Genomic DNA, 12,598 nt, shown 5'->3' on the forward strand with positions numbered 1-12,598 from the left:
CTGCTGAGCAGGGAGCCCGAAGCGGGGCTCAGTCCCAGAAAACCAGGATCATGACCTGAGCCAAAGGCAGACACTTAACAACTGAGCCACCCAGGAACCCCGAAATTTAATTTTTTTCTATTTTCCCATTTTGGCTATTTTTTAAAAAATTGCTGGCTGGCTTCAGACTAAAATAAACTTAACTATTTAAGCCTTAGGTGACCTCTACATAAAGAAGAGTCTGGGCCAGGAGTTTACAGGAATAATTTAGTTTAAGTCCTTTTCATTCAATGGAAAAACAACTGGTTTCCTATAACACTGTTTCTAATTTGTGCGAAGAATTCGAAGGCAGGATGTGTCCAGAGTCAGGTAGAGAATCCAAAGGAAGGCTTCACAGTGGAGATAGTAAAACCGTACCTGAGGTGGTGATTATGTTCAAGAGGTGAAAGAAAAACACAGAAGCAAACAGCTACCCAAAAATTCGATGGCTCCAAAAAGGTGCATTGAAGTATTAAGTGACTTGAAAATCTGTCAGGTCTTCTAGAAAGCTAATTCTGTTTGGGGCAAAATGGCTGAATGTAGGGACAGAAGCAGAAAAATGGATGGAGGCTGTGGCTCTGGGCCTCGGTGCCCATTTGCCTTGCACAGTGCTTGTACGCTGTTGGAGCTTAACGTGGTTTTTCAGGGGAATCACAAACGGTGCTTAAACGTGATGAAGTACTTGTGTTGATTATGATTTTCTCCTTTTAATTCTTCTTCAGGCCCTAATAACAACAACCCTCAAACCTCTGCGGTTCGAACCCCTACCCAGACTAATGGTTCTAACGTTCCCTTCAAGCCTCGAGGGAGAGAGTTTTCCTTTGGTAAGTATGAATTTTATTTTTCTTAATTTCATCATTTTAAATGAAAAGAGCCAGTACAAACACTTCTGTTTTTCTAGGTGAATTGTTTTTTTATTTGGTAAGTTGGTATATATGAGCTGTTAAAGGTACTGTAGTAGCCACTTAGCCCCCCTGTGCCTCAGTTTCTGGATTTGTAGAATGGGGATAATATTGCTTCCTTCCTTGTGGGGTTATTATGAAGATTGTAAGTACTAAGTTATTTAAAGGGTAGAACCATACCTGGCGCATAGAAGGTGCTATCATTGGTTTTTGGGAGATTTCTTGGTTCTCATTTGTTTTTTATTTTAGCCTATGTCATGTATTTGTTGCCAGTGTATCAGTAATACAGTGAAACAGTTTAGTAATGTAGGATTAGTGTAGTTGCCAAGACGTGACTGTGCTTAAAAACCTGTGTTGTGGGGCGCCTGGGTAACGCAGTTGTTAAGCGTCTGCCTTCGACTCAGGGCGTGATCCTGGCGTTACGGGATCGAGTCCCACATCGGGCTCCTAGGCTGGGAGCCTGCTTCTTCCTCTCCCTCTCCCCTGCTGTGTTCCCTCTCTCGCTGGCTGTCTCTCTGTCACATAAATAAAATCTTTAAAAAAAAAACCAAAAAACAAAACCTGTGTTGTGGGTTTTTTTTTTGTACTTCTTAAAGATAACACAGTAAAATAAAGTGCTGAACGTAGATGTATTTTGCTAAGTGTTGCTAGTAACTGTCTTGTTTTTAACTTGCAGAGGCCTGGAATGCCAAAATCACGGACCTAAAACAGAAAGTTGAAAATCTTTTCAATGAAAAATGCGGTAAGTTTATTTTGAAATATTAGTGCTAAAACATGTAGTAGCCTTTTCCAAATAGAAGAATGCGCGCAGAATCAAGTGTGCAGTGTTGAAATGTTAGTGTCATTGCAAGTGTATGTGTGTTGTGAGCGTGGATGCCATCATTTCTCCCACTTTTCTGGGCACTGCAAATTGAACAAATTTTTCTAAAATTGAAAATAATATGATTTTTCAAAAAAAATAGATAATTTTAGGACCTACAAAATGTAATTCAAAAAGTATTTTTAAGGGGCGCCTGGGTGGCACAGCGGTTGAGCGTCTGCCTTCGGCTCAGGGCGTGATCCTGGCGTTACGGGATCGAGCCCCACATCAGGCTCCTCTGCTATGAGCCTGCTTCTTCCTCTCCCACTCCCCCTGCTTGTGTTCCCTTTCTCGCTGGCTGTCTCTATCCTGTCGAATAAATAAATAAAATCTTAAAAAACACACACACACACACACACACACACACACACACAAAAAGTATTTTTAAGAAAGGTTTAGTTTTGAAAAGTGACGAATGTGAGAAATAAGAGAAACGTCTGTGTGTGTTTCACAGGTGAAGCTCTTGGCCTTAAGCAGGCTGTGAAAGTGCCGTTTGCATTATTTGAGTCTTTCCCAGAAGACTTCTATGTGGAGGGCCTGCCCGAGGGTGTTCCGTTCCGGCGGCCGTCTACTTTTGGCATTCCAAGGCTGGAGAAGATACTCAGAAACAAGGCCAAGATTAAGTTCATCATTAAAAAGTAAGAGCAGTGAGCTGAAAGGAGACTGGCTGTGAGGCGTCAGTGCTCTGACGCAGGCAGATTGGTACTTGGGTTCAACTTTGTGTCAAGACCAAATTAGCTCTAGGAGTCAACAAAGAGCTCTTTAAGCTGTACTTTCATAAATCTTTTAAGTTTTTCATAATTGGTTATAAGAGGGAAGGAGGGCTGTGGCTTGTCAGAGGGATAACAGTTTGATTTTGCTCACTCTGCCACTGCCTTATTGTTAATGGTTGATGCCGCTGGGGTCTAAGCGGTTGTTCAGTTTTGTAAAGCCTTAGGATTTCTCCAGCTTACAGAATATTTTTTCTTTCTTTCTTTAAGTTTATTTATTTTTTTAGTAATCTCTACACCCATTGTGGGACTTGAACTCATGACCACGAGATCAAGAGTCAGATGCTCTTCCAACTGAGCCTGCGAGGCGCCTCCAGAATATTTTAAATTTCTGTTGGCTTTGGAGGTCTATGAATTAGGCCAACACCCTTGAAATGGATGGGAATAATCAGAAATTAAAAATATACGTTGATGCTCAATTGTTTGAAATTAATGGAAGTGAATTTTAGGTGTCATTTATTAATGCCTTTTTTTTTTTTTTTTTGAGTCATAACAGTATTGTCAAATGCTTAAAGCCGACACTGCCAACCATGATGGCCACCTTTTGTACTTCGGCCAGGTCTGGAGAGGTCTGGCAATAGCTAAGGCCTCTGCTTCTACATCCTCCTAGAGAAAGACTCGTGCTTAAGTTTTCACGAGCTTGTCCTCTTGTTTCCATGCTGCCCGCATACAGCATGTTCCCTGTGTCCATTCTCAGTCTAGCATGGATCCTTCCAGGATATAGTTGAAACCATGGGAAAGAGAAGCTAAAATTTAAGCTAGACAGAGCTGGGTTGGTGTGGTGATCATGATTAGAATTGGGGTTTTTGTATGTTTCTTTAGACGAGAGACATGTTCTTTCTGTTCTCCCGTTACTAGGAATTGAATGTATATGTACAGGAGGTAAACGGTTTTTTAAATCTTTGTTTATTTTTTAACATTTTACTATGGGATTATTAGCACACATGTTTTTTTGTCCGTTCCTGTTTTTCAGGCCTGAAATGTTCGAGACCGCAATTAAGGAGAGCACCTCCTCCTCGAAGAGCCCTCCGAGTGAGTGTCCTTGCTACAGAAAACGTGCTGTGAGAAATTTATGTTGCAGCGGTAATTTTAAGAGTCATTGAAAGAACCACTTCTGAGTTAAAACCAAGAAAGTTCATTAAAAGTTGTGGTTTTGATTGCTTTACAATTTTGAGTTTATTTAATAAATGAGAATCTTTGTCTGATGCTGTACTGAGACAACGAGAAAGAGAAAAAGAGTTGGGGGAGAGCAGTCTTTCAGGAAGCTTAATGCCCCAGAATGACAAAATACACCATCAAAAGGAACAACCCGTGCACGAAATTGGGCTACATACCGTCTTGTGTAGTCTGAATTTCAAGTGCACTGGTAGAGCTAGTTTAATTACATTTTGTGTGTGTTCTAATCTGAAGTTTCTATTTTAAGGAAAAATAAATTCATCGCCCAATGTTAATACTACTGCATCAGGTGTTGAAGATCTTAACATCATTCAGGTGACGATTCCAGGTATGGTTTCTCTGCCTTTCTCTCGCTGTGGGGTTTTCCATGTTCGGATTTTCACTTGAGTTACTCGGGTTCCTGGGACTCACTCTGTGCGGTGCTCTGCCCCCGCCCGCCCTGCAGAGGGTGCTCACCAAACGCATCTCATCAGTTCCTTTCCAGAAAGCTCTAGGCAGTTACCAGAAACGGCATGAGCTAGTACCTACTGTCTTAGGAAACCTGTACAAAAGAGCAGGCAGAGATCCTTACAACAGGGACAAAGGCATAGCATTTTCAGTTTGTTTTTGGAGTCAAATCACTTGGTGAAGTCATTTCAATCTAGGTCACTGTAAAATACTTAAATCTCCCCAAAAACATGAAGTGAGTTCACTCAGAGCACCTAAAAATGGACTTGGAATTAAAATTGCATTATTAAGCGATAACCGTCCTCTTGCCTTTTCTAGATGATGATAACGAAAGACTGTCAAAAGTTGAGAAAGCAAGACAGCTCAGAGAGCAAGTGAACGACCTCTTCAGTCGGAAATTTGGTGAGTTTGGCGTTTGCATAGTGCCGCTTGCAGTAAGCGAGGACATTTCCTTCCAGTGAGAGCTGAGCAGTAGATAGCACTCAGAGAGCTATTATCTCCCTGGGGAAAAGGAAATGAGGTTGAAATGCAAGTGTTTGAGTTTCTCCAAAGTGTTTTCCTAAGGAAACCTTAGCTGTGTTAGACTCTCGATGATGGTCGCCATCAAAGTGAGTAGAAGTGAGGTTCGGAGGTGAGGTTGCTTGGCGTGTACTGTGGCTGTCATTAACTGCGGGGACTGTCCTCAGTGTTGCTCATGTGCTTTCAGCCACTTCGGAGATGATGGGTTGATCTCTGCTTTTATGCTGTTTGTCTTGTCCTAGGTGAAGCTATTGGTATGGGTTTCCCTGTGAAAGTTCCCTACAGGAAAATCACCATTAACCCTGGCTGTGTGGTGGTTGATGGCATGCCCCCCGGAGTGTCATTCAAAGCCCCCAGTTACCTGGAAATCAGCTCCATGAGGAGGATCTTAGATTCTGCTGAGTTCATTAAATTCACAGTCATTAGGTAAGTGAGCCTTCCTTGCTTGTTGGTAGGAATGAGTCTGTCGATGGTGAGGCTAAGTCATCTTCCAGAATGTAGTCCTAGGTAATAATAGAGTCAAGTTTTCCATGTAACACATAAAATACTTGAATTCTTCTGCTGTGAGATTTTCTTCTCCCTGAGCTACTCTGAATTCTCTGGTTTTTAAGGCAAGGGGTTTGCGAACCTTTGCCCATGGACCAGATCCAGCCCTGCTGCCTGTTTTCCTAAAGCCTTATTAAAACACAGTACCTAAAGCCTAATCCTACACACAGTTCGCGGTACACAGCATCTACCCCTGCTCTCAGCTTGCGGGATGAAACGGAGCTGTTGGGACAGAGACAGTATGGTCTGCAAGGCCGAGAATACTTACCGGCTGACCCAGGACAGAAAACAGCTGGCCAGCCTGTGTCTTAGGAACGTCATCCCAGGCTCAGGTCAGACAGGGATCTGATCCCAAGTCAGCCAGGTCGTTCTGTTTCCTTGTCTGTACCATAAAGATAGAGTTGTCACCTTTGAGAATGGGCTCCTTATCCACGGAGCAGGAATGGTGCTCGTCCAAGTAGGTGTTCAGCAGATGTCCCCTTACCCTTCCACCTAAGCAGGAGTCCATGTAGTCTTCACCCCTTCCGGTTCCCCAAAACTTCTCTGTCACTAAATCTTCCCAGTCGGTTCATTCAAGTTCCACTGTTCCCAGTACAAATCACTTAGGACTGGCTCTCAGAAATAGCTCATGTGGTAACTTCCCGAGGCTTTCTGTCACCCGCTCACCTTCTCCCAGTACCCTTTCTCTAAAAATCCCATTTTTGTCCCACTAAACCCATGTCCGTGGTCCGTGGGCTGTCCTCTTCCCCAGGGGTCTGGGTAAAAGCTTGCTTCCATTAGACCATGTCACTGGAATTACTGTATTCTTTTTTCCTGGCTCCTGTTGTTTTCACAGCATCTTTAGTGTAGCCCTTTCTAATGATGGTCTGTAGTAGTTATTCATGTGTCTGTCTATTCATAGATTAAAAAGTGTAAGATTGAAACGTAGTTGGATAACATTGCTCATTCTAACACGTAAGTGACGTGAGTTAAATATTAGTTAAATAAACTGAATATACATGTAAATTCTTCTGGAGCAAAAATAAACTGTTACATAATTTGTTTCTCTCTTTAGACCATTTCCAGGACTTGTGATTAATAACCGTGAGTAAATTTCATGAAGTCTTTTCCTTTCTTCTTTTCTGGGGTGTGAGATATTGTTTGTGTGCACCTGTTCTTTGCTCACAGAATGGAGTGTTTGACTTCACCCATGGCAGTCACCTGTAAAGTTGGTGTTTTAGCCTCAGTGTCCAAGCACCAGGCACTTCTACATGTAAAATGGGGTTTTGCTTAGCTTTTTAAATCGTATTCATTCATAAAAGGAATGAATATTGGTACCCATTTTGTCTTCGAGCAGTTTAAATGACTCCTTTGGTGTCAGACATCTTAAACAGGGTTCAGCAAGCTCCTGTCTGTTTGTAAATAAAGTTTTATTAGAACATTTCCTGGCCTCTTTGCTGATGGAATTGGGAAGCGGCTAGAGACCGTTGTGACCTGCAAAGCCTGAAATACGCGCTAACTAGCTCTTTACTGAAAAGTTTGTTGACCCCTAACCTAGAGCCGTACTTGATGTGCTCAGTAAGTACAGGCAGAATTTGGTATTACTACTGCCGTGCCTGCACTATTCCAGTGTAAGTACTGTGCTGAAACAGGTAGGCCTCTTCGTGGGATGTCGCTCGCTTCTGTTATTAATTAAGCCGGTATCTGGCACATGTCGGGCTCTCAAATGTTGTTGCACGAACAAATGTATGTGGTTTTCCAATTTCCTGAAGTTCACAACATTTAAAATCGTATTTTTAGCAAATATTATACGTACATGTCTTAAAGTTTTTCAAAAGTGAGAATTCTCTTTCCCCAACACCGTTAGCGCTTCAGTCTCTTTTCCAGTTGGTATTATCATTCTAACTCTAAAACCCATCTACACTTCGCACTCAGCTCTGTAGTTTATTCACTGGGAGAGCGTAAGCCTCTCCAGTGTCGTGTTCTGGAGTTTTCAGGGCCCCTTGAGCAGCAGAGGGCCTCCCCCGGGAAATCAGGCAGTCACTGTAGGTGCCCCTGCCCTTCTGTTCACTTTACACTATTGGCCCTGTTTGGGGCCTTCACTTTTCAGGGTCATAGATTTTGTTCTGTCTCTTCTGCTTACCCGGTTTTGGGTTTCACTTTATCATAGAATATATTCATTTGGTTTGATTCCTAAACCATGAATTCTTTTCTTATAGGTTCCGTTTTTATTATATTCTCTATCTTGGCGAAAAATGTAAATATCCAGTAGTGTCAGTAATGAAAGAGGACATAGACCTTGCTTCATAGATTTTTAATCCTCTTTGTGACATTCAGCTTTAATCACACCAGGGAGCTTGGTCATTTAAAGAAATCCAATGATGGTTTTTTCCTTCAGATTTTTTGTTGTTGTCGTTATTAATCCCAATGCATCTGTCTTCTGTGTAATTTCTAGTTTCACAGAGTATTGTATTTTAAGACTTCCTGCCCCCTTCCGTTATTTTTAAAATGTTCGGTTTTGTTCTCATCCTTGTGTGGTGTAGTGTATAACAGAACTTTCCCGTAATTACCGTGAATTAGTTACTCTGATGGGACATACCAGAGCTCTTAATGCGTGTTCCCTTCTTGTCATACGAAAAATAGTGCCTGTTACAGCAAGGTCAAAGCATCCAAATAGAGATTGTATGTAAAAATGCTTTTCCATTGTAACAACATGTCATTAAATTATTGTTTAAATGAATCTGCTTTTATTTTCAGAGTTGGTTGATCAGAGTGAGTCAGAAGGCCCAGTGATACAAGGTAAATTAAGCAGGGTAAAACCGAAATATTCCTACTTTTGCGATACAGTGGATCACATAAAATTGTGGGGCCTCACTTGCTTATGTGTGCTCACTTCAGGGAAAGTCATTTACACACTCAGACTTTGTGTTTTCGGCTTCTGTGTTCAGAGACCTGTATATGCTTGAGCTCTGAGTCCTGAGAACTGTGGGCCACATGCCATTTGACCTCACTGTCCTGGTCAGGCAGAAGGGAGGTCAGGAACCTATGAGGCCAGTGTTGTAGAGCATAATTTTTTAGTGAGAAGCGTGTCTTTCTAACTTTATCCCTTTATGTCATTCATATTTAATGCTGCTCATCAGCCCAATTGTGTTAAGTAGAAATTGGGACTTTACACATTCCTTAGGAACCAGGGTTGAGGCCTGCTACTGTGATCCACTTGAAAGCAACAAAAGGCTTTTATTTTATCGAAAAGGAATCCACAGGAAGGGGGGAGAAGACCTAAAAAGGAACTTCTTTCTTTCTCGTTAGAGCTACGTTAATCACGATTGTTATTTAAGACTTGGGTTGTGTAAGGTAACTTAGCACGTGTCCGAAACGGTTGCGTCGACATGTTTAACCCCAAGACGCTGTGGCTGCTCTTGCATCTGGGACGTGTGCTTTGTGTACAGTGTTGGAGAGCTTTCTCCTTGCTTCCTCTAGGCCCTTTAAGTAAGTGAGAGCGACTTTAGAACAGTGTTAGAGTAAATCTTCATGTGTTTCTCTTCAGAATCGGCTGAGCCCGGCCAGTTGGAGGTTCCTGCAACAGAAGGTAAAAAGGGTTGGTCCAGCTTCCAAACACTGAAGTTCCTTAAGAGTGTCCTGAGGACGAAGGATTGATTGTGGTTTTCACACTACCTCCCTGGAACCCTGTGGTTGTGTTTTCTTTTGTTTCGGGGTGAATTGAATCTGTCGATTACCTCCAGAAACGTCGTGTTAGCAATGACTTGTGGTTCTTCCGCTCCATTTTTCTCTAAATGACTCGTAATGAATCCTGAACCAGTACAATGACCACTTTCTCAGCTAGATTTTTAAATAGAAAAATAATAAGGTGTTTGTTACTTTGAAAACTTGAGTAACACACTTTAGAACTGATTGCTGGAGGAACACTGTCTCTGAAAATGTTCTTTAGTATCTTACGGTTCCTGTTAGATCATTTTAGTGCACAGTTTGGTAGGAGTGGGTTTATAATTACACAGATGTGCATTCATAGTGCAAGTTACCAGTTCCCTTTTGTTTTTCTTGATAGAAGTAAAGGAGACTGATGGAAACTCTCAGATCAAGCAAGAACCAGACCCTACGTGGTAGACCTCTTCCCTCCTAAGGGTAAGTCAGCTTCTGTGTCCGGGATGCCATCTGATGTTCATCTGAACCCGCCTGTGTGTTCAGAAGCTAGTGTGTTTTCCCCGCTTCAGCCATAAATGGTGCCCCCTCCCCTTTCGGGTCATAGGAGGTCAAGTGTAAGCCCTACTGGATGGTTTGAGTTAGAGCATTAGCAGAGAGATTTTCCTTGGATCAGTGTTCGTCTGTGAGTCAAAGATGTAAAAGCACTTTTGCCCTAAAAGGAAAATGTTTTGTTTCTAATCCATAGGGTAATCTCACCCTCTCCATTGGAATAGGCTCTGAATGCGGATCACTACACTGACAAAAGTAGCATTTGCAGAGTCTGGCTGAGATGCACAACCCGTTGTGCACCTTGCATAATTAACTTACAGCCTTGAACTGGCCAGGTCGATAACAGCAGAGGCAGCTCTACACCAGGAGTCCGCCCGCTCGGTTCTTTGGTCCCGTTGAACCTCGCTAAGCCCGAGCTGTTGAATAGTTGACGATGGTTGTAGGGTCTTGGCTTCACAGCAGTTGCTCTGATCTGTACCTGACGGAGCACTTTTTTATACAGAGACCTTTTTTTGTCTGGGAATTGGCCATATACTGTCAGTTCATGGACTTACGTGCTGATTGAGTTTTGCTGTTTGCCAGTGTTAAATTCCTGTAACCGGAATAACTGGTTTCTCGCTTCTTTGTTTTCTCTCCTATTTTAGCTTAAAGTATCAGTGGGTGAGAAGAGCTTTTCGGACCTGTTACTGCCCCAAGCCGTGTAATATACTTGTATAACAGAAATACCTTCTATACAAACCTTTTTTTCTACTTTTAGATAGAAATGTCTACTTTTTCAGCAGTTCTGTGAATTGAATTAAAGAGCAGAGTGACTGTAGATTTGGAATGGCTGGTTTACTTTGGAATGTATTATAAGGATTTTACAGCAATGCTGGAAAAACGACAGGGAAAATGACAGGGATGAATCTCATCAGATTTTTTACGTATCAGCAGAGCCTTCAGCTATGGTGTTTATTTTCCAATCAAGCGAAGATCTCTCCTACTGGAACATCTCAGCTCCTGCAGTGAAGAAACACCTGTGGTAGTTCAGTCCTTTTAGTTTTTCTATTTGAAAAATCATTTAAATGATCCTTTTGTTCACGGCTCTCCTCGACGACTGAGTGAACAGTTAGTATCTGTATATTTGACTAAACCTTTTCCTAAGCTATCTATCATGGTTCATATGTTTTTTATCATAATTAAAAAAACCACCATCTGGATCACCTAACAAGCCAGTGAGAGGTTAGTATGTCAGCGTGTGGCCTAGAGATGCAGTGCCGAGAACCTCGTCCCCAGTGACTTTGCATCCGAATCAAACGCACGGTGTACCGGAAGCGTAAGGTCAGGTGTGAGTGTCTGGGCCAGCCCAGTGACCGACACGACAGCCTCGCGATCATGTAACCTGTTGTGGTGTGGGTCTCTCTGGAACACTTCCAGCTCGGATCAGACTCCAGGGGTTTTCATCGCCTTCGTTATTTTAGAACTCTACTTGTAACACGGAAGCTCCAGTGTGGGGAGCGGGGGCCGCTAAGCTAGTGGCGCGCCCTCCGATATTCTGCGCCATTGGTGGGAGAATCTTACGTGGGTTGGATTTCACAGACAATGAGAGTTGTAAAATACCAGCTATGAGAAGCTAGAGTACGTGATGGCATAGAGTTTTCATTAGCTTTATCACAATATTCACGATGGAGAATTATATTACATGGTAGCAGAAATAGGCATTTTTATGTGTTGCTTATATTTTACCTCAAATTAAATTGTAGATATAGGGTAATAAATAAAATCCATCCATGCCTTTCACACACTAACTCATTTCTTTCAAAGGTGTTTTCATGGTTCTGTCTGGGGAAGGTGGGTGGTTCGGTGGAAGGTGGAGCGCACAGTGAAGGCTCGGCGGGCACTGTCGTGGGCTCTCTGCAACCGGTGCGCATCTCGTCTGAGCTGGGGCATGCCGGCTGCGTGCGACTTCTGTGGGATTGGAGGCAGGATCCCTCCCCAGATAGAGCACATGCATCAGCTCCCCCCACAAAAATAAATCACGCCCAGACTACACATTTTCTTTCTGTTCTCCCAGCGCAGCCCCTGCCTCTCCCCTTTCCCCGACCCGTGTGTGCTCAGGGAAAGCAAAGCTCCCCGCCTGCTACCCTGCCAGCTGACATCGGCGGCTGACAGCTGCTCCAGCAGATCTCGTGGTTCCTCTGAAGCCTTCTTAAGAAGTGTGCACAGCCTTGCTGCCCCTTGCCCACAACTTCCCATCCCACCTGCTTAAGAAGCCTCTCCACGTGCGGGCGCTTTTAAAAGGAGTTAAGCACATACGTTAACGCTGCCTTAACACATTGTGGGATTGCAGACTCGGCAGGGAGATGTGTTTTCCTATCCAGCATGAGTGTACACGGCCAGTGGAAAATTCTGTACGCATACACACGGTGTCCGTTTTCATGTATTGTTAGAAAGCTTTTGCTTTTGCTTTTTTTTTTTTTTTTTTTTAATTTCACATCTGCCAAGCAAATACTCTGTGTACTCTGGACAAACAGCCCAGAATCAGCGCTGCAGCCACGTAACTTCTGAAAGGAATGCTGCCCTGGCCTAGGCCGCCTCCCCTCTTAACTCGACAAGCTTGGTTTCTTCAAGAAATGTTGACTTTTCAGCAGGGGGTGCCGCTGTCCTGTCTCCTCTTGGAGGAGCCCGCGTGTGGAACAAGTGGTTCTTCTTATGGACTCACTGTGGTCTCCAGAACCTTCCCCTCTGTCCTCCAGGCCTCTGTGAGGGTTCCACCTTCCCAGATTGCCTCCCTGCCCTCAAGGCCGCCCTGGACTGGTTTAATGGATGGCAGGTCACCCTGGCTCGCGAGATCCCAGCCCGGGTTGTCCCCAGGCTGAAGCCCTCGGCTCCCGGTGTCCACAAGTCGGCAGCACGTGCATAAACGGGACCATGGATAGATTGCATGATCCTTTGAGGGCGTGAGGGGATTAAACTTGCCCACCAAGATCTTTGTCAGGTCAGTGAGGAGCAAACGGAAAAACGAAACTGTGCAAATAGGTCTGACGAGATAGGTCTCGTCAGTGATTCTGATGCTTAGTGTTTCTGAAACGGCCTCCTCATTCCGTGAGTTTTGGTTAAACAGAATTTTACCAGGGAGTGTAGTGATGAGGAACCCAGGCTTTGTTAACCACATCCAAGCTCCACTTCCG

At 43.5% G+C, this 12,598-nt stretch overlaps 1 protein-coding gene across 6 annotated transcripts in view; it reads left to right on the forward strand.

The window, feature by feature from the left end:
* Positions 1–11,207, forward strand: part of GTF2I (general transcription factor IIi) — a 98,457-nt gene extending 87,250 nt beyond the window's left edge. For all 6 annotated transcript variants that reach the window (XM_040634968.1, XM_040634971.1, XM_040634969.1 and 3 more), the window contains 12 exons: positions 741–842; positions 1,597–1,662; positions 2,234–2,417; positions 3,523–3,581; positions 3,973–4,053; positions 4,491–4,574; positions 4,934–5,117; positions 6,292–6,320; positions 7,974–8,015; positions 8,764–8,805; positions 9,283–9,359; positions 10,073–11,207. In XM_040634968.1, the coding sequence (XP_040490902.1) occupies positions 741–842; positions 1,597–1,662; positions 2,234–2,417; positions 3,523–3,581; positions 3,973–4,053; positions 4,491–4,574; positions 4,934–5,117; positions 6,292–6,320; positions 7,974–8,015; positions 8,764–8,805; positions 9,283–9,341 (932 nt within the window). In that variant the 3' untranslated portion in view covers positions 9,342–9,359; positions 10,073–11,207. The remainder of the gene's footprint in view (positions 1–740; positions 843–1,596; positions 1,663–2,233; positions 2,418–3,522; positions 3,582–3,972; positions 4,054–4,490; positions 4,575–4,933; positions 5,118–6,291; positions 6,321–7,973; positions 8,016–8,763; positions 8,806–9,282; positions 9,360–10,072) is intronic.
* The last annotated feature ends 1,391 nt before the right edge of the window (positions 11,208–12,598 follow it).

The sequence above is a fragment of the Ursus maritimus genome, unplaced genomic scaffold (assembly GCF_017311325.1).
Source record: "Ursus maritimus isolate PB19 unplaced genomic scaffold, ASM1731132v1 scaffold_2, whole genome shotgun sequence".
Classification (NCBI taxonomy): Eukaryota; Metazoa; Chordata; class Mammalia; order Carnivora; family Ursidae; genus Ursus; species Ursus maritimus.